The 19,541-nt window shown below is 41.3% G+C and overlaps 2 protein-coding genes across 2 annotated transcripts; both read right to left on the bottom strand.

Annotated features, from left to right (window-relative positions):
• Nucleotides 1–145: 145 nt before the first annotated feature.
• GUITHDRAFT_72200 (hypothetical protein) lies at nt 146–1,166 on the bottom strand (the record flags this gene model as incomplete). The annotated part of the gene is made up of 2 exons (XM_005831461.1): nt 146–414; nt 848–1,166. Coding segments are annotated over 2 exons (588 nt in total), but the record flags the coding sequence as incomplete, so codon positions are not given.
• A 3,216-nt stretch (nt 1,167–4,382) lies between these two features.
• GUITHDRAFT_72223 (hypothetical protein) lies at nt 4,383–11,219 on the bottom strand (the record flags this gene model as incomplete). The annotated part of the gene is made up of 3 exons (XM_005831460.1): nt 4,383–4,660; nt 8,732–8,851; nt 10,916–11,219. Coding segments are annotated over 3 exons (702 nt in total), but the record flags the coding sequence as incomplete, so codon positions are not given.
• Nucleotides 11,220–19,541: the final 8,322 nt, after the last annotated feature.

Below are 19,541 nucleotides of genomic sequence, written 5' to 3'. Positions count from 1 at the left end.
ATTTTGAATCATCCAGTAGTGTCTCTACGTCGCCTTTCGAGCCTTTGACGGCATTTCCATATCCATCAGACAATTGAACATCAAAGTAGGATTCCTTCCCCAGGGATACGCCATATACACCCGATCCATAGAGAATTGTCTTCCATGGATCAACTGAAGCTGGGTCGACAAGAACAGTGAATGGAGACCCAGAAATATGACTTCCTGCAAGTCGAATTTCAACATTGTAGATTCCGGCTGCTGTCAATACAAAGTAGGATTGATATAACCCATTCTGTAAGTCATGGACAGTCTGATTCATTCGGATTACTGGATTCGTGTAAATCAACCAGAAAATGAAAGGGTCACCTCCTCGTGTAAGATTGTTTGAGTATTCATCTTTTGCAACAATTGTAAATGATCCATTTCGACCTGCTATTAACCTGGGAAAAAAGTCAGAGAACATCAGGTACAGTTGGCATGCAGTACCTTGAGGTTCCTTGCCCAAAAGCAAACGATTTTGTTTCATTTGGAAGAGATGGGTTGCATGTGATGAGAATCGGGGAACTCGACAACTCCTGCATCTCTGAAATACCGGCAGAATTGACTTGAAGTGCTTTTAATTGGACGGTATACTGTCCTGAGCGGGTATATGTGACATAGCCGTCGTACGAGTACTTGCTGTCAGGATATTCATAGAAGACTGCGTTGGAATTGAATTCTAATTGAATCGAAGTCACAAGTGTAAGCAAGTAAAGCATCAGATCTGCTTGAGACTTCTCGTTTGCATAAGCATCCCTTGGAAGGACTGATATTCGAAGAGGAGTTCCAGCTTCGGTTGTCGATCGAAATACTATCAACGTTTGACCCAAATCAAGTGCTCCTGAGTCGATCAGCATGCTTAAGGGACTTCCAAATATATGCGAGCCTCCTAGAGTGATGGTAACATTGTGTCGTCCTGTTACACTTGAGGCAAAGGTCAGTCTGTACATACCATCGTTCAAATCGGCTGGCACAACGATCGTACGTGCAAATTTAGGATCCGTGATTTCAGCCAAAAATATGTCTCCACCCGTCAAAATTTTATTGTTGTAGGAATCATGTGCCTGAAAATATATTGAGGATGCAATACCCACTGTTCCAACACCTGGGGAGGTTACGATAGAACAACGAGGCGCACTCGCCATTCCTGCAATCACAGTCAAATTCATTGGACTACCGCTTATGTGAGAATCAATCAGCTTCACAGTAAGACGGTAAGATCCACTCACAGTTGGCGTGAGTGAACACCCAAAAATGCCAAATTCAGCAGTGGATGACAAGGTCCCTGTCATGGAAGATGGACCAAACAATAAAACACTGAATGTGCCGTAGAAGTTTGTTACAAGATTTCCATACAAATCTCGGGTGTACACATAGAAATGTTGATTAGATCCACTCTGAATGTCAGATGTTTCAAATCGCATAACTGATGAAATTTTCGAATCCACTACGTTATTTAACACCTCTAGTGTAAATGGAGAATTAGAAATTCCTGCATTATCGTACCACATTTGCAACGAATGGTTACCTGCCCTAGTACAATTGTACGTCAGTATCCAATCACTATACTTTGTCTCAGTTTCCAGAAAGTTTGCAGGCTGTGAGGGAGAAATGCTCAGTGACGTGGAGATTGGAGTTGGGTCTACGCAGAGACTGTCATCTGCCCGGTAGCAAGAGTAGGACCCACCATTGATGGATCCAACAATTTTTGCTGAAGCTACAGCCACCGATATGAATACACGATTGGAAAACGAATCTAACAATCTCAGCGAAAATGTAGAAATCACACCAGCTACAGATTGCTGTATGCCCGTGCCGCTGAGCAAGAAGGATTGGGGGTTTGGTAATCCTGGTGATACTTGGATTGAAAAGTCGATCTTAGAGATAACTTGCATATTCACCTCGATGATCAGTTTATAATTTCCAGATACTGTGATTAATCCCTCCAAAACAAATGGCGTACAAAGAATATCAGCGCTCAAAATGGGGTTGGGAGCACATACCGGATAATTTTTGATTGAGGCTGTCACAAACACCTCGCCCAAAACAAATCTAGCGGAGATGTAATCTTTGTATTTATTTATACTTTGTGGGAGAGAAGTGGAAGCATACAACTGCTTGTTGTCAAACGTGTCGTAGGTCTGTAGGAGAAATGTTGATGAAATCCCACATGTGAACAAGGTAACTATTTGCAATGTACTTTTATCAGCTTGCGTGGAATTCGGAAGAGATACCAGATTAAAGAACGGACTATTTTTGATTTGCATGGGAGCTCTTACAATTCCAGTTCGATTGTCAATATCTGCATGTTTGATTTCCAAAAAGTATGGACCAGAGAGTGTCATGACATATTTGCAATCATACAGTCCATTACCATTGTCAGTAATGGTGGAAAGAATGTTGGTTGAGATCGCATCTCCACTAGTTGTATCATATCTAACGATTGTAATGAGCCACTTATCACCACCTGAACTTGCCTGGACTCCAAATTCATCCATAGCTCTGATAGTAAATGTGACTGGATTTCCTGCGGTGTGCATTATGTATGGCGTTGATCCCGTACTTATGATATCACTTCCCAAGGCTATCGAAGTTGCTGCTCTCGTTCCCCCATAGGTGGTGAATGGGAAGAGGGTAAATGGACTGTAATTATTTTTTGAGTCTTTCATTCCCTTGCAGGGATGGTGGATCCGACTTTGAAGACTTGTAGCCACAAAGCAAAATGCTTGTTCACAATCGCCTTTCTGTTTACAAACATCAAGAACAGGGCATTTCGTTTCATTTTCACAACATAGACGATCGCAAATTAGAAGATTGAAAGTACTTCTATTGGCCCCACTAGGTCTGAATGATAATGAGTATTCCCCACTCGAGGACACTTTGGACACAGTGTACTTAGTTCCGCGAGAGTCCATGTCCATGAAGACAAAGTCTGTACCAGAAACTCTCATACATGACGATCCATTGCAAACAGTTGTGAAGTAGTTCTGAAAAACTATCATTTTATCGTCTCCATATGCATTATTCTCTAGTCGACGAACCGAATCAAAGTTCGTAGACCTGAGATTCCAATACTTGTCTCGGATCGTGATGAGAATGGTAACCGCTGTCCCAAGGAGATATCCTTGGCCCTCCTGCAGGTCGATTGATGTGGTGTTTTGAAAAGGTTCGCCAGGTTCGACCAAAAAATGAAAAGGGCTGTCAGATATCTCAACAGAGCTTACCAGTACACGAACCATGTAACTGCCAGCAGTCGTTGTCACGTACGTACATGTGTATTCTGTACTCTGTACAGAAAGAGAACACATGCTAATAGAACTAGGCCATATCAACGACACCTCGACGCTGTTGAGCTGGTCTTCCATCTGCTGTTGATCTGGTTGATTGCCATAAGCATCGCGTGGATAGATATAGAATGCTCGCTCTTGTGCAGTGTCCCCTAATATATAGTCTGCTAGACCGCCGCCGTTTGCTGTAGAGTGATCTGCTTGGATTCGCGAAGCCTGGACTCGAAATGTGAAAGGACTTCTCATCAAGTCACATGTAGTAAGACTTCCAGGAATATTTTGACTTATTACTTTTGTACTGTTACAAGCTTTCCCTTCTACATTTTGGAATATATGCGCAGAATGAATCGTAATATCAACATGATATATGCCTGAACGAGTAAATTTCCAATCAAAAATGATATATTTTGAAGATGGAGCCCTTGTAAACGCTTTAGACAGGGAAGCATTTGGCACCGTTGAATTGCAGTTGCAAAATGAACAGAGAGTCTGCTTGAAAGAAATTGTTGGAGGCACAAAATCGGGCATTATTTTGATCAAATTTTGACCTTGATCGACATAGATCACATACATACTGAACGATTGCCCAACATTGATGTCCCAAACTTTTGATGCCAAACAAGATCCTTCTGTTGCGCCAGACAAAGAAACAAAAGACATGTTTATATCAGGATCTCCAGCTATTACGTTACCTAGGATGGGACTTCCCGAAACTTGGATAAGATTATCCTCAGTGGTCACGAAAAATATTTGTATTTCAAATCTTCCTGTATCAAGTGGGTAAAAGCTGTCAGAATACTTTCCACTCCCATCGTCGACAGCAGTGGATGTCCTATTTGAAGTATCAAAAAACATGTGCACAATAAACCTATCTCCACCAACTTCACGTGCAGATCCGTAAAAATCGCGGGCCTGAATTGACACAATTATAGGATTTCCAACTTTGATTATGGTAAGGCTTCTTGCAGTACAATTCAAGCCTGAAATGTTTCCAGCAAATACATGCACTTGGTAATCTGGTATGATCTGACCTCCAGAATTTGATTGACGACCCACTAAGAGGTTTCCGTATCTGATATAAATCAAGTAATCACCAGCTAATATAGGGACGTAGGAGGCATTATACTGTCCATCCAAATTATCAGTATAGGAGATTTTCAAAGTCTGTGTTCCTATTAGCAAAATTCTTAACGACTCACCTCCCTTGGATCGAAGGTTTCCAAAGGTATCGCGCGACCTCACTATAAAAGTAGCGAGGACACCAGAGGTGGAAATGCTCAAACCATCACCAATTACCTCTGAATTTTCTGCGCTGAAGATTGTTGGAACTACTGTAACTGTGTAAGGACTTCCTTTTGCGTGCATGGCTCCAACGCATTGATCAGGTAGTTCAGTTTCGAAGGAACATTGCCCATACAGCACAAATAAAGCATAACTGCCTGATATGGTTGCATTGTATTCGGCGATAAGTTGAGATTCGGACTCAGATCTTCGGAGGACAGCATGAATTTTTTGTAGAACACAGTCGCCGTTCTTGTTACAATATCCCCTTCCTCCACAAGTTATAAAATCATCACAAAACTTATCACAACCGGTTCCATAGAATCCTGGTGCGCACCCCTCGCACTTCGCTCCAATGAAATTCTTTCCGCAATTGCATGTAGTTCCACCGTCCGAACAGAATCCTCGTCCACCACAATTATCGCATGGCCAGCCGAATGTCTTACAGTCAGGTCCATACCAATTTGGTGAACATATGTTACAATTGGAGCCATCAAACCCGTCTTGACATTGGCACCCTTGACTGGAACCAGACTGTTGTATGCATTGACCGTGACCGAAACAAGTCACATTTTCCCTACAACTGGGGAAAACTGCAGATTTCTCGGTCAGACCCCGACTTTCTAGGAATGCGTAAAAAGTTGCAACATCTGATGGTTCGGAAGGTACTGTTGGATTGTCGAATTGATCTCGTATTTGTATTAGAAATGAGGCAAGGAGACCCGCAGTTGCCAAGTCTTTCCCGATGCCGTAAGTCTGTGTATTGAATGATACCATCTCTCCGGGCAACACAACAACCACATATGGACTTCCCCATATTTCGTTGCCGTTGAGGTTGACTGTCAGGTTGTACGTCCCGCTTGTTTTAGCAACCCATTGCAAGGTAAATAGTCCAGATGACTTCTCAAGAAAAGTGGTAGCCTGGAAAACATCAGGTCCTGAAAATGTGCCAGATACACTATCTGTAGGTTTCACCAGATCATATACTTTGATGTTTCCATATAAGTCTTTAGCCTCAACTACCATCGATCCCAAAGCTCCTGCTGTACAGATACTGGAATATGGAATCCTTGCTCGAGTGATTGAAGGAAGGGCATCGGCTGCGTTTACGAAGATCTGAAATGGACTGTTTGAAATCTGGCTGCCATTCAAGTTGATTGCAATACTGTAAGTTCCTGCCACTGTAGTTTTGTAGCTTACTAGCCACTGGCCATCTCTAAAGTACGTGGATGTGATGGTTCCACTTGGCGAGGTCCAGGATGCGATCAATAGCAGGCCTTCAAGAAGATAATTTATCCTTACATTATCCCTGTCTCGTAAGGTTACATAAATTTCACCTGCTGACATAGGACAGGTCGTTGCAGTCAGACTTGGGCATCCTGCAATGCTTCCACCCAGCCCTGGTCCATTGGCTGTTGTCATTGAAGCTACCGGCAGATCAGCTTTCTCTTTTATAATTACCCTGAAAGGACTCTGATATACATGCACATTAGCATACAAAACTGAAATCCCGATTGTTCCAATAGAATTTGCAGTATATTGAAACCGGTAGGTACCATCCATGTTATCTTGAATGTCCCCTTGCAAGATGTCTGATGGATTCTCTACATTGAAGAAGATTGAAATGATATTACCATTGCCACCAAGAGTCCTTTGGTTCGAATATTGATCTCGTTCTGTGATGGAAAAGCTCAAAACGTCGTGAACCAAGCCTCCTTTGATGCCATCTCCACTCACTGTACACGCTTGTGGATAAGGTTGTCCTGGATGAAATGTGACATTAAACGGACTATTTCGAATATGGTTTTCACCAACCATGACAAAAATTCGAAATTGTCCTCCTTGCGTAACGAAATATGTGACAAGGTATTTTCCATTTTGGCTGTCAAAAAATGTCGAATCATATTCAAGCAAGATTGGAGTTGCATATTCATCAATATACTTGTAAACCTTCGCGACAACACTATCTCCCCCTATGGTTCGATCGTTGGCGTAAATATCTCGGGCAGAAATTTCAAATGAAACACGATCATCCACATATATATCACTGACGAGGCCATTTCCATCGGCTTCAGATTGAAATGCACATATTTCTGCTGGAAGAAGCCTTACCTTGAATCTTCCTCCCCGAATGAAATCTCCATTTAATTTGATCTCTAAAACGTAATTGCCTGTGACAGTAGCAAAGTATTGTCCCAGCAACATCCCGTTTCCTAAAGAGCTGTTCTGGGTGCTTCCTTCAATTATTGCTGGACCGCTCAGGACAAAGCTTGCAATATCACTACCAAATAGCTGAATATTCCCAAATTTATCTTTCATAACAATTTTGAATACACCAAAAATGCCTGCAGTGCAAACAGAAAGGGCGTCTCCAGCAGGATATGTATTGGTTGCATCAGTTGAAGTGGGAGCCATCCAGATACTGAGTGGGCTGCCATTCAAAGGATCCAAATCAAATGGAAAATCCCTTTTTCTATACGCTATTTGTAGGGAGTATTTTCCCGACCGAGTGAGAGTGTAGCTTGCACGGTATGTTCCCTCCCTACGGTCAATCAAGTCTGCAAAGTAGTATGGGCTATCAAGAGGTTTTGGGTTCAACGCCAAAACCACGTAAAACGAGTCACCCCCTTTTGTCTTGCGATTTCCATAGACATCTCTGGCTTCAATGATAAAGGTACTTTGTGTTCCCACAGTTCCATTTAATAAGCCATTGCCATATACAACACATTGACTTGCAGAAGGGATTTCTGCAGGAAACGCAAGAACTTGTGCAGGGCTATTTTTGACAGGTAAAGGCAAGGGAAGCAAAACACCTTGCACTTTTATGACAGCAATGTCAATCATGAAAAGAGCACTTTGCGTAATCATGTAGGAAAAATTATAACTTCCATTTTTCATGTCTTGAAATCCTGCGAAAAAATACCTGGAACTCTTGACTATGGCACGAATTTCATCGCCACCGATCGAGATCCTGTTTCCATACCTGTCCACTGCTTGCACAAAAAAATTTGTAGGTGTTCCTGCAACTGCAAAATACAGTCCACAAGTTGTCGAGTTTCCCGAGCAATATGCATAGCTTGATGAAGGATTTATTGCAGCAGGCTTGACTGATAATGATACAGGACTTTTCAAAATGTCAAAATTCCCTACTTTCACAGACAAGGTGTAAAGTCCGCTGGCTGTTGCTGTGTACAGTACACTATAGGTTCCATTCTGATAGTCAAGAACATCTTGAATGTACCCGGAATGAAGGTGACAGACATCTGGTAACCATTGGATGGCACATACGTCGCTAAACCTGATAGTGATATTTTGTGGTTTGAGATAACCTCCACGGAGAATTGTATTGCCATATTGATCACCCAAAATAACGTCGAGCTTGTTCGTTGTTCCAGATACAGTCGTTATTGACGAAGAATTTACGAGTATCAAAGAGGTTCCAGAAAATGGCCAAGAAGAAACTATAATGATGTTGATAGGACTCATTTTTATGGGGATTTGGTTCAAATATATTTCCAATTTGTACTGACCAGATTTTGTAATTGAGTATTGGCAGATGGAAACAGCAAGGGAAGTTTTGCTCACATTTAAACTTTGATGGTTTAGGACACATCCCACAAAATCGTTTGAAAACGCTGGGTTTGTCTGAAGGTTCTTGAAAGAATCCATAAGAGTGATAAACACATTAGCTAACCTTCCGGCCTCGACCGCATTCAAGCCATCTCCGGAAGCATATGTCATGTTTGCATTTGATCTATTTGACAGGACGTTGATCTGAAACGGACTATTCAACACATTTTGCGACTGCAATGTGACGTACAGCTGATAGATTCCACTCACAGTTACATTGAAGCGACCCGCATACAGTCCAAGTCCGCAAGGCTGAGTTGGTGGAGTTTTGCATGCTCCTATGTACGAAATTATTGCGTTTGACGCGATCAGGTACACACCGGTAGAGGATTGTACTGAAACCTTAAAATCGATATTGCCAGCAGTGAGATCGATTCCAAAAATATTCCTTGCTTGTATTGTAAACGTTCCTGTGACTCCTGCAATGATTCCAGTGAGTCCGTCACCGGCAGCAAAGCACTGACTTGGTTCAGGAATTCGAGAAGCTTCGAACATCTGTGTAGAAAAAGGACTTCCATGAATGTGGATGCCGTTTTGCATAATCCAAATACTGTACCTTTGAATTTCACTTGCTATGAAAGATACTCGGTACTTACCATTTCCGAGGTCAGTTGGATCAAAGATAGACATCGCTGCCAGACCATTTTCATTTCCATCGCAAATGTACGAGGGTTGTTGTGATAGTGGGCCACCGTACACCTCTATATCAAACAAATCGCCACAACCTATTTGATCATTGGCAAATTGATCTCGGGCTTGAATCACGAACGTTGTGAGAGAATCTACCTCCGCAGCTTGTAATGATCTTCCCAATGCGATAGTCATTCTGGTATTGGTTACACCAGGATAAACTGTCGGAAGAAAAGGGCTGTTAGCAACATGAAATATGTCCATCATTATCCATATTGTATAATTTCCAGCTCTTGTACAATTATAAAACAATGAGTACGTGCCATCAGCATGGTCTACTAATTTTGAGGGTAGTCTCAAATTTCTATTCGATATGTGCGTTATCACAACATTGAAAGTTTCACCTCCTACAGTTTTGCGGTTAGAATATCTGTCGTATGCTGTCAATTTGGAAATTGCATATAAGTCATCAGCCCTGGCGATCAAATTGTTTTGAGGCGAATATAATCCTGATCCCTCTGTGGTTACTTTCAATGGAAATGCTCTACCGGGACTCAAGAAAATATTGAAGGGACTTCCCAAAATATGCTTGAAATCTATGGTGATAGACACAATATAGTTCCCCTGAATTGTTGCAAGAAGCATGATTGTAAAAACGTCCAATGGATTGGACGCCAAAGAAACAGCACTGTTGTCTTGAATCAAAGCCTGCGTTGAATTTTGATATACAACCACTTTCATGACACATTGATTTGGACATGGGCGATGATTGCCATATACATCTTGAGGAACCACGACAAAGCTGGGTCTTACTACAACCATGATCCCACTGACATCTGCATACCAATCGTCTGCATAGGCAGGCACCAGGCCAACAACAGTGCTATATTGCGCATCGAATGCTTGTGTGGTGATCTTTACTGGTGAATATGGACTTCCACTTAAATGAGCACCCTGAAATGTTATCTGAAGAAGAAATTCGCCGCTTCTGGTGGACATGAAAGTCATTTGATAAAGTCCACGTTGATTTGGTTTTGCCGAAACATGCAGGGTGTAATTGCATGAATTGATTATCTTCCATCTGGGATACCGATATTCCAAAACCTCAAAAGATGTGTTGCATTGCAATACCGAATCAGGATACTGCACATAAAGATCGTTCAAATTACCGAATTTGTCTTTGCAAAGAAGTGAGAAGGTTGAATCCAATCCCACAGTGGCTAACGACAGGCCATTTCCAAACATTCTGCTATTCGGTGGAAAGATCTCAGCTGGGTCTACCTTGACAATTGAAGGGGAATTTGAGATGTGGATTCCTGCTAAAGTTATGATTATCGAAAAATCCCCTGAAGTAGTGAAATTGTAAGAAGCAGCAAAAGTGCCATCGTTGATGGAACTTGATATGAATCTATTGGAAAGTTTCTGATCGAAGGTTGCAGTCATGGTAATAACAAAAATTTCACTTCCTTGAGTCTTTTTGTTGCCTCTGATATCTATCCCTTGAATGTAGAATGTCTCTTTATTTCCAGCTGTACCACGATGAAATCCTGTGCCAAATGCATAGCAGAGTGAGGCTGAAATATTATCTGCAAGAAGATAAGCATATGTGGGTGTTCCTTGTACTTGAAGACGATTGCCACAGTCTGCTTGGCTCTGGAACCCAGGAGGGCAGTTATAATCAAGGTATGCATACAATTTATATGTCCCGCTTACAGTTGTCCTGTAAGAAGCCAAGTATTGTCCATCGTGAGGATCAAATATATTAGGAAAAATTGTTGTATTCATTGATTCAGCGGCTCCCCCCACGCCCACCAGGAATATATTGAACTGGTCAATGCTTCCGTAACCACCGTTGGTTCTGATATTCGAAAATTCATCACGAGTCACAATAGTAAAAGTTATCAACGCAAGTAATCTTCCACCATAAATTCCTTCTCCAACAAGTGAGCAATATGGTGGAAAACTTGGTGCAGCAGAAATTTGGACTTGCCATGGATCATAGCTTGTTGTCAGATGATTCCAAATGGCTTTACCATTTAGTTTGACGTGAATCGAGTATGATGTACTTCTCGTCAGGATGTACGACACGTTGTAACTTCCGTCCATGCAATCAATTACCGTAGCATTATATTGAAAATCATTTGTCATAGCGTAAACTTCGACGTGATCTCCTCCTCTATTTCGAAAGTTTCCAAACTTGTCTCTTGCTTGTACAACAAACGTGGTTAGTATCCCAGCTGTTGAGTGTATTAATCCTTCCCCATCTGCAAGTGTATTATTTGCTTGACTTGTTGACGGTTCAATCAAGAGTTGGAATGGACTTCCCAGGATGGACACCTCTCTAACGCCGTCGAAGCCTTTAATACTCATAGAAGCAACGCCACTTTTTTCTGAAAAAGAAAATACGGAATATGTTCCATCTGAATTCGATACGGCATACGCTTCAGTCATATTCTCAAATCCAAATACTCGATCTGAACCTGTGTTCATTCCAAATTTGCCGTGAGATATTTTTGGCGGACTCGAGTAAACAGTTGAGAGAAGAATAACGAAGTTGGCACTCCCTGAGGTAAGATCATTTCCAAAATAGTCCTTCGTCTGTATTTTGAACGAAAAAGTGTCGCCAGCTGTCGGACTCTTCAAATCTGATGAGCCACAAAACCTGATCTTGTTGAGGTTATCTTCGGTACAAGCCGAACATGATTCGGAACAAATCAATAGGCAATTTTCATATGCAATTATGGCAGGTTGCATGTAAATTGAATATGGTACATTCTGTAACATCAAACCGTTTGTGTCCATGACATATAATTCATAGTTTCCCGCTACCGTCACGTAGATCATGATATCTGACAGCCCGTTGCCCAAATCATATGGCCCCCAGAGATCAGAGATCCAGAAGTTCCAAGGCTCGTGCCGCACAGTCGGAGCACGCAGGGAGCAAACACCCTGATAATATTCTCTGCAAGGATCGACGTAGGTTCTTGGTACAAGAGCGCTGTTGTCTGGCCCTTTGGCTGAAAAATTCAAGGATGAATAAACTATTCCCAATCGATTGTCGGCAAGTATGGATTCCGTTATTATATTGTTTCCGAATCTGTCTCTTGATTGAATTTGCATCGTCAAATTTGAACCAACAGTCCAAACTGATGGAGGCAGAAATATTGATGCATTTGTTATCAATATGCTTTCTTGAGTCGACCTGGATGCTGGCAGAACTACATGAGGAAACGGACTGTTCTGTATGTTTAAGCAACATGAGAGACCGTCAAGTGTCAAGCAGTCTTCCAGACAGTTTGCAGATATTCCTTCAGAGCTTTTGGGCTGCACAGAGATCCACATTTCATAAATTCCAGATATTGTTATCATCGCCTCTGCAAGGTATTTTCCGGGTTGCAAGCCTACGTAAGTAGACCAGCTACTGAGATTTGTGAGTCCCAAGTCTGTGACGTTCGATGAGATCCGAACCTTCCTTGTTGTGAGAATAAGCAGAACTCGAAATTCATCACCAGCCACTGTCTTAGCATTGCCAAAGTCGTCTTTTGCTTGGATAAAAAATTCAAAAACATCGCCAGCTCTAGATTGATTGAGAGACGTGCCAAACGGATATGAAGTGATTCCAGAGGGACCAGATTTTACTTCTATTTGGAATGGACTTTGCATGATGTGAACACCGTAGCATCCTACGGACAAGATATATTGACCAGCAACAGTGATCAAATAGGTCACCAAATACGAACCGCCGCTGGTACCACTAATATCACTCACAATGATGGGATCCGTATTTTGGAAATTTCTGATCTTGATTTCCCAGCACTTATCTTTTGTATCAGTTTTGAGATTTCCGTAACGGTCTCGTGTATCTATAAAGAAACTTGTATTTACACCAGCAATCGCAAAAGATATGCCTTGGCCTCGAGCCCTTGAAGATGGAAAATTTGTTGCAGCAGGTGCAACTGATATGACAAGAGGGCTTGAATGTGATTCAGTAGAGTATTCTGTCGACATGGTGGAAGTATTTAGCTGGTTTAGACCTCCAGCTGAAGAAGAAATTTGATTGTATGTACCTACCTCTTGTGCGGTGATCTTTCCATCTTTAGATACATTCATGTAAACCCTTAAGATGTATTTTGCTGCAGTGGTAACAAGGTAGGAGAGTGTATAGCTTCCAGTCCCCCAGTCTCTGAAGCTTCCATATACAAATCCGAAGCGATTGGTGCTTATGATTGAGCAGTTGTCTACTGGACAACTCTTCCAATGAAGATTGTCCATACAAGAAGTATTTGTGCAGCCTTCTAAACAGGTCTCAATTCCATAAAGAGACATGGAAAGATTACTGCATTGTGGTGGTATGTCTGAAATCTTGGGTCCCATGTTCCCTGCACAGCACGCTGGGATGAGATCAAAGTTCGTTGAAAGGCAACAAGGATATTCCATCAAGTGGAAGAAATATTCGCTACCACCTCTCTCCTGAATGTTCCCAAATATGTCGATGGCTTGAATGAGAAATTCATTGAATTCGCCTGCGATTCCAGATGCTCCAAAGTACATGCTAGCGCCCTTCCCATGTATGAAACTGGATTCGGGAGAAGTGATATCTGATGGATGGACTTGAAGGTCGAAAGGACTCCCAGACAGAGTTTTGTTTTGCAAAATAGTTTGGCAAGTCAAGTTTGAACAATCGTTTGAAGTATACAAAGCAACACGTATTTTGTATTGGCCTGATTTTGTCAGAGAGTATTGAGCGACGTACTGACCATCTGTGTAATAAGTGACCTTGCGCAGAAGCATAGAGGACGTTGTTGTCTGTGGATTCAACGGATAAATATCTACAATAAATTGGTCCTGTCCAGATGTTCGCAAATTGAGATACTGATCTCTACTTATGATATCAAATTTAGACATTTGTCCAGCTGTTGCAACTGATAACCCGTTTCCACGTACTGTACTGAAATCTGCCACAGGGTTTGGTGAAGCTATCAAAATACATGGTTGATCACAACTTCCAGAAATGGGTTGGTCATCAAGAGTTGCAATAAGTTGATATCTGCCAGTCACAGTAGCCACAAATTGATAGGTTGACGTCCCATTGTCCAAGTCAGACGAAGTGTATTCTGTTTCAATATATGATGGACCATACAATTCTACAGACAAACTGTGATTCACAATTTGCTGTTTAATCAAATTTCCGAATGCGTCTCGTAAATGAATATATACTAACTGCCTTTCTCCCACGAGAATGAACGACTGTATTTCAACAAATGTCTGAAAAGGTGATACATTTGATGCTTTAATTTGCAGAACTGAATCGTATTGCGTAAAAAACGAGTGATTCAAATGAATTCCAATGCCATAGACTCCTGAGATAGTTAGAAAATATCTGCTCATGATGCGGCCCTTTCCTAAAGGATACAATAGTTCACAGTCACAATTCTTGTAGTTATCCGCGTCTGGTTTCGTCAAAGACTGTACTATATTTCCCTGCAAAGATAGCTCGATACGAATGTCGCCAAATTCGAAATCAACTAGATTTCCATATGAGTCACGTCCCAATATTGAGAAGGAACCGCAACTTCCAGCGAAATTCAAAGTTAGTCCTGCTCCATAGACTATCGTTCTTTCTGCACACGCTTTGGCGGGAAGTACATTCACAAGTATACCTTTAGTCATGTGTTGATGATTAATCGATGGAATGATCGAGTAAGATGCACTCAGGGTCAAGAAGGCATAAATTGAGTACGAACCATTCTTGTGATCAATCACTTCCTGTTGTATGTTCTTCTCGATGCTAAATTCATTCATCAGTTGACAACATGCAAAAATCCTAGCACTCATCATGCATGGTTGAATCATGGATAAATCTCGAATGCAATCAGAAATGTAAGATTCAGTTCCATTACAAGATAACGGATATGTAGATTCGTGTGATAGATTGTATGTAATGTTTTGCGAAAAAAAATGTGCCGAAGAGAGACTGAGGGATTTGCAAATCAAATTCAGCTCGAAGGAGTCAAAGTTGATTGGGCATACTGTTGTCCAAGTGTCATTCCTTGACAGTTGCACCAAGCATCCATTCATATCGCAATGATCCAACTTGATTTCATCATTGCTTGCTGAAACACAAACAGATTCATTGATGTGCCGTGCAGATATTTCCAGTTGAATGAGATCTCCGCCAACCATCCGCGGAGTCCCAAAGTTGTCTTTTGCTTGGAGAAATATTGAGAGCATGTTTCCTGCTGTCGATACACTATGGTATCTCAATTGAGACTGAATTGCACTCGTTATTGATTCATTGACAGACACCAATGGAATAAAGCTTGTTCCATTCAAAATTTCGCTTTCTTGGTAGGTGTCCTGTCTCACCACTCCTTGGTTATCTTTCTCTACTATAAGGACGAGTCCGACATCCTGACTTGCATCTTGATATTGAATCGTAGTAAGCCAAGTTCCTGGTGACTCCTGAATTCCAACGAACATTGTCTGAGATGCAGTGCTGTATAGATTTTTAGTCTCGATCCAAACTGATGCAGTTTTGTTTGTTGGAGAATCAAGATTTACATCAACAAGACTTACCCAGAATTTCAACATGGGTTGAGCTCCAGCAATCTCCTGCATCCAAAATTGCAGAACTATGTAGGTAGTCCCAATAAGAGTCGAAGCAAGAAGTTCAGAATCTCTTATCGTGATGAATCCATCCATATCCATGTCCATCAGATGTGTCCCCCCCCTACCAGTGCAGACGCTGTATGTTGGGCTGCATTCTAACAGAGAATCTGATGGGTTGCCCACACAGGGTATATCATTTGAGCATTTAGGTAGAACACCATGGATAAACCACAATAAGAACTCAAGATCTAGTGCAGTAATTTTGCAATCAGCGTTGACATTTCCTCGCACACGTCTGACCCATGAACAATTTGATTGATTGGATGGAGGAAGATTCGCAACCAAAGGGAACTGCAGGTCAATATCCACAAATGCAGTTGAAAACAATTTTCCATGCAATGCCTCGTTAAGAAGTGTCTCGCCACAAGTATTCCAACAAATGGCCGATGCATTAGTCAAAATTCCGCACGAAAGCGGGTCCCCTATTGAGATACTGCCCCAGCGCAACTCAAGAGAAACAACAGGTGTCGCAGAAAATGTTCTGGAAAGAGAATCAAAATGGAAAAGAAATGCAGATCCGTTTCTCAAAATTGCAGTGAACCTCGATGGACTTGCCGAAGATAAATGCAAGCAGTCTGACATGTCTAGAAGTAACGATTTTTGAATATCATGGTTTACCCAACAAACAATCATAGCCTGATTGTTGATGGCGCAAAGATAATTTTCGTCATTGATAAGATCAAAGTATTCTCCTTCATAGTCGATTTGCATCGACGTATCCGAAATACAAGACAAAAATCGTTTGTTGTCAATGCCACACTGGAAAGCATTAGAAACAGCAAGAATCTCCCATGAACTGGTGTAAGTTACCACGTTCCAATCTGATAACGAAGAATTCCAACATTCTACTATTCCCTGGTTGGCAATTGCACAGAAATTCTCATTTTCTTTTGAGAGGTACTTCCAACCACCTGCACGAGTCTCGATGGTGTTTGTGACAAAATTCCAACAGATTAACTGTTTCATGACTGTAATTCCACAGACTTGCTGTATTCCAACAGTTATGTGAATCCAATGGTAATCATCTGGTACTAAAAACCCATCTGCGCCTCGCAAAGAAATCGTTGTGCTTCCATTCCAACAGACTCCAGTTCCATCTATGATAATTCCACAAACGATCATTGGATTTGAAGGAAAGTTTGCGCAAGAATCACTCATGTGTGCTATACGAAGTACACTGATTCCTTCTCTGTATGCCGGAATAGATACATTTCCAGCGATTGACAAAGTTCTAGTCAAGTACATGTCACTCTGAGGGGATTCAAAAGCTGTCAACTGATTTCGATAGACCGCTTCTTGAACGATGACTTGTATTGAAGATCCTTTGTAACCGACCGAAGGTATCATCTTTAAATCAACTACATGTACATATCCTTCGTTGTCTTCTTTGAAATCATTCAATATTGCTAAAATTCTGCATACAGGGACTGAACTTTCATCCATGTAGTACGGATTTGTCCAAATCTGACTCTTTTTTACCGAGGCTCCCACGTTCCAGCTCTCAAATTTCAATTGTTGTGTGTCAAACACTACATCGATAAGGATTGCTCCGAATCTCTTCATAGTGTCTGTTCGAAAGTATACTGGCACCTCAACGAAGTCTTTTGAAGAGAGGGATAAAAATGGTGGTCCATACATATTCCCGATATCAAAATCTCCTTGGTTTGCCTTGAGATTAACCCATACTCCAATTTCATCCTGTATGTTGTTCATCATGTATCCTTTGATCAATACCCTATCAAAATGAGATTCTAGAAGTGTTGCCATACCGTCTTCATATACCATAATTCTGTCCGGATTCGATGCAGAGAAATTCAGGTGAGCAGAGACAAGATTTGTAGGCATTTGAAGCCTGTTCAAACAAACAGTTCGATTTGTTACTATCCCAGTGATTCGGCCTGAAATGTTGTATTGTGGACTATTGTTGACAAATTCACATTCATCCTCGATCTCTACTATGCAAAGAATGTGACGTTGGGATCCTTTGATTCCTGTAAATAATTCTGGAAATTGAAGATCAAGACCAATTACGGAAGCAGGAGATGATAAGACTTGAATTTCCCACGCTGGTGAGACCAGATATTCGACTGAAGCACCAGCTGACAGCACTAACAATTTCCCAACAAGTTTTACCGTTCTGGATTCTATGTTGACAACAGTTTTATGCATAAATAAGCTTTGATTATCTCCCTCTAAGGAACTGACAAAAGTTAGATTGAGAGGATCCAAAATTTCAAAAGAGATTCGCACAAGTCTACATTCACGGACATCACAAATTTCTTTCTGAGAAACTAAGTGAGAAATCCAATGACGTGTTAATGAACTCGAAGTTAAACTTGCGTTGATTTGCAGCGACTCCAAAAACTTCTCATGAGCAACTTTACTTATTCCAATCGGCTTCAGGGTTCTCTTAAAAATTGAGTTATCAGAGAGAGATGGCCAAGGAACAGTAAGAATTTCGACGTACAAGGATGAAATGCATAGGACTTTCACACAAGTTTGTTTGGTCCTTCCCATGAAAGCAAGGATTGCGCAAATTGAAGCACTTCCCTCTGCTTTACATCTGAAAGTAAAGTTTCCTTCATCCAAAATCGTATCGTTGTTTTGTATGAAAAGACTGATTCGAGTATCATCTCGATTCAGCCACAGGGATGATAAATCTTCCCATTCTATAAAATACTTTCTTATTTGCAGGCTACTGCAAACAGGAGGTTCTGCAATAACTAATGGATCAAAAGGATCAACGACTAATGTATAAATATCAGCTGTGCTCAACGGTCCTTCGAATATTATTTGTATACTTTTTACTGTCGATGGATCGAACGTGATCAAGAATGCAGACGAAACCAACTGTTTTCCACACTTTTCAATGTATGCAGATATCGAATAGGTTCCAGATTGATTAGACGACATTGAAACTGAAAAGACATTGCTATCTGGGACTATTTTGAGGTTCCCAAATGGTCCATTCTCGTGAATTATGAGGCCGTTATTTGGTCCGACATCAAAGGTCATACCATCGTCTAAAATTGCAACTCCAAATATTGAATATTGTTGCGCAGAAACTGAGAACACAGTTTGCTGTACTTGACCAGTCAATATGATCTGTTCCGAAGTATTAAAGAAAGTGGTGTTATCTGAGAAATATATGTTGATCCTATTTGGAGCAAACAGAATCAAGTCAACGATTGATGATTGGCTGGCCTGTAGAACCTCAACTTCCAAAGGTGTGATTTTAACTCCCAGAGAAAATGTCTTTGGAATGACGAGAAATGCAAGAGGATTTCCAAAATTGGGGTAACGATCAGAGATGTATAGAATGCCGTTGTTCACAGATACAGTCGTCTGGCTCTGATTCGTGCTATACGTTACCCATTCATCATCAAGGAAGAAAATTAACCTTGATCCAACATCCACCCCTAGATCCACTCCCGTTGAGAAGGTCACTTGCGATCTCACCTTTGCAGTTTCATACGAAGACTTCAACTCGTCATTTTCACAGTCATTCGTAAAACCCTTTATCGACCGAATTTGTATTCTATTTTCAAGTCCCCCACCTTTTCCTACTGGAGATAGAACATTCAAAGCGACTGGGAACCAAACAACAAAAGGCACAGTTGTTGTGAACACCCCAAACAATTCATGCGTGAATGTGACCAAAAGCTTAAGATCTTTTGATCCAGCATACTCATTTCCAGTCAATATCAAATCACAACTTTTCTCTGATATGGTTGAAGCTACTGATGGATCTGTGGACTCACATTTCAACCTATCATCTTTCGAAGGAGGATTGAGCTCGACAATCTTTCTCGAGTACACCAAAAAAATTCGCACGTATGCCACTTGCATATAGTTCGGTCCAGCGAGTGCCGGAATGTTAAAGAGGATGCTTGAGTCGGCGACGGCAAATATTCCTCTCATCTGGTCCTCACCTGAAATACTGACCAACAGACCATTTTGCAATGACTTTGACTGTTCAATACTATTTTTGGTGGACTCGAATCGGTTTTGAATGATCAAGGG

This window comes from Guillardia theta, assembly GCF_000315625.1.
Source record: "Guillardia theta CCMP2712 unplaced genomic scaffold GUITHscaffold_40, whole genome shotgun sequence".
NCBI classification, from domain to species: Eukaryota; class Cryptophyceae; order Pyrenomonadales; family Geminigeraceae; genus Guillardia; species Guillardia theta.
The sequence above is the reverse complement of the archived record's forward strand: the minus strand, read 5'-3'. Positions and strand labels throughout refer to the sequence as shown.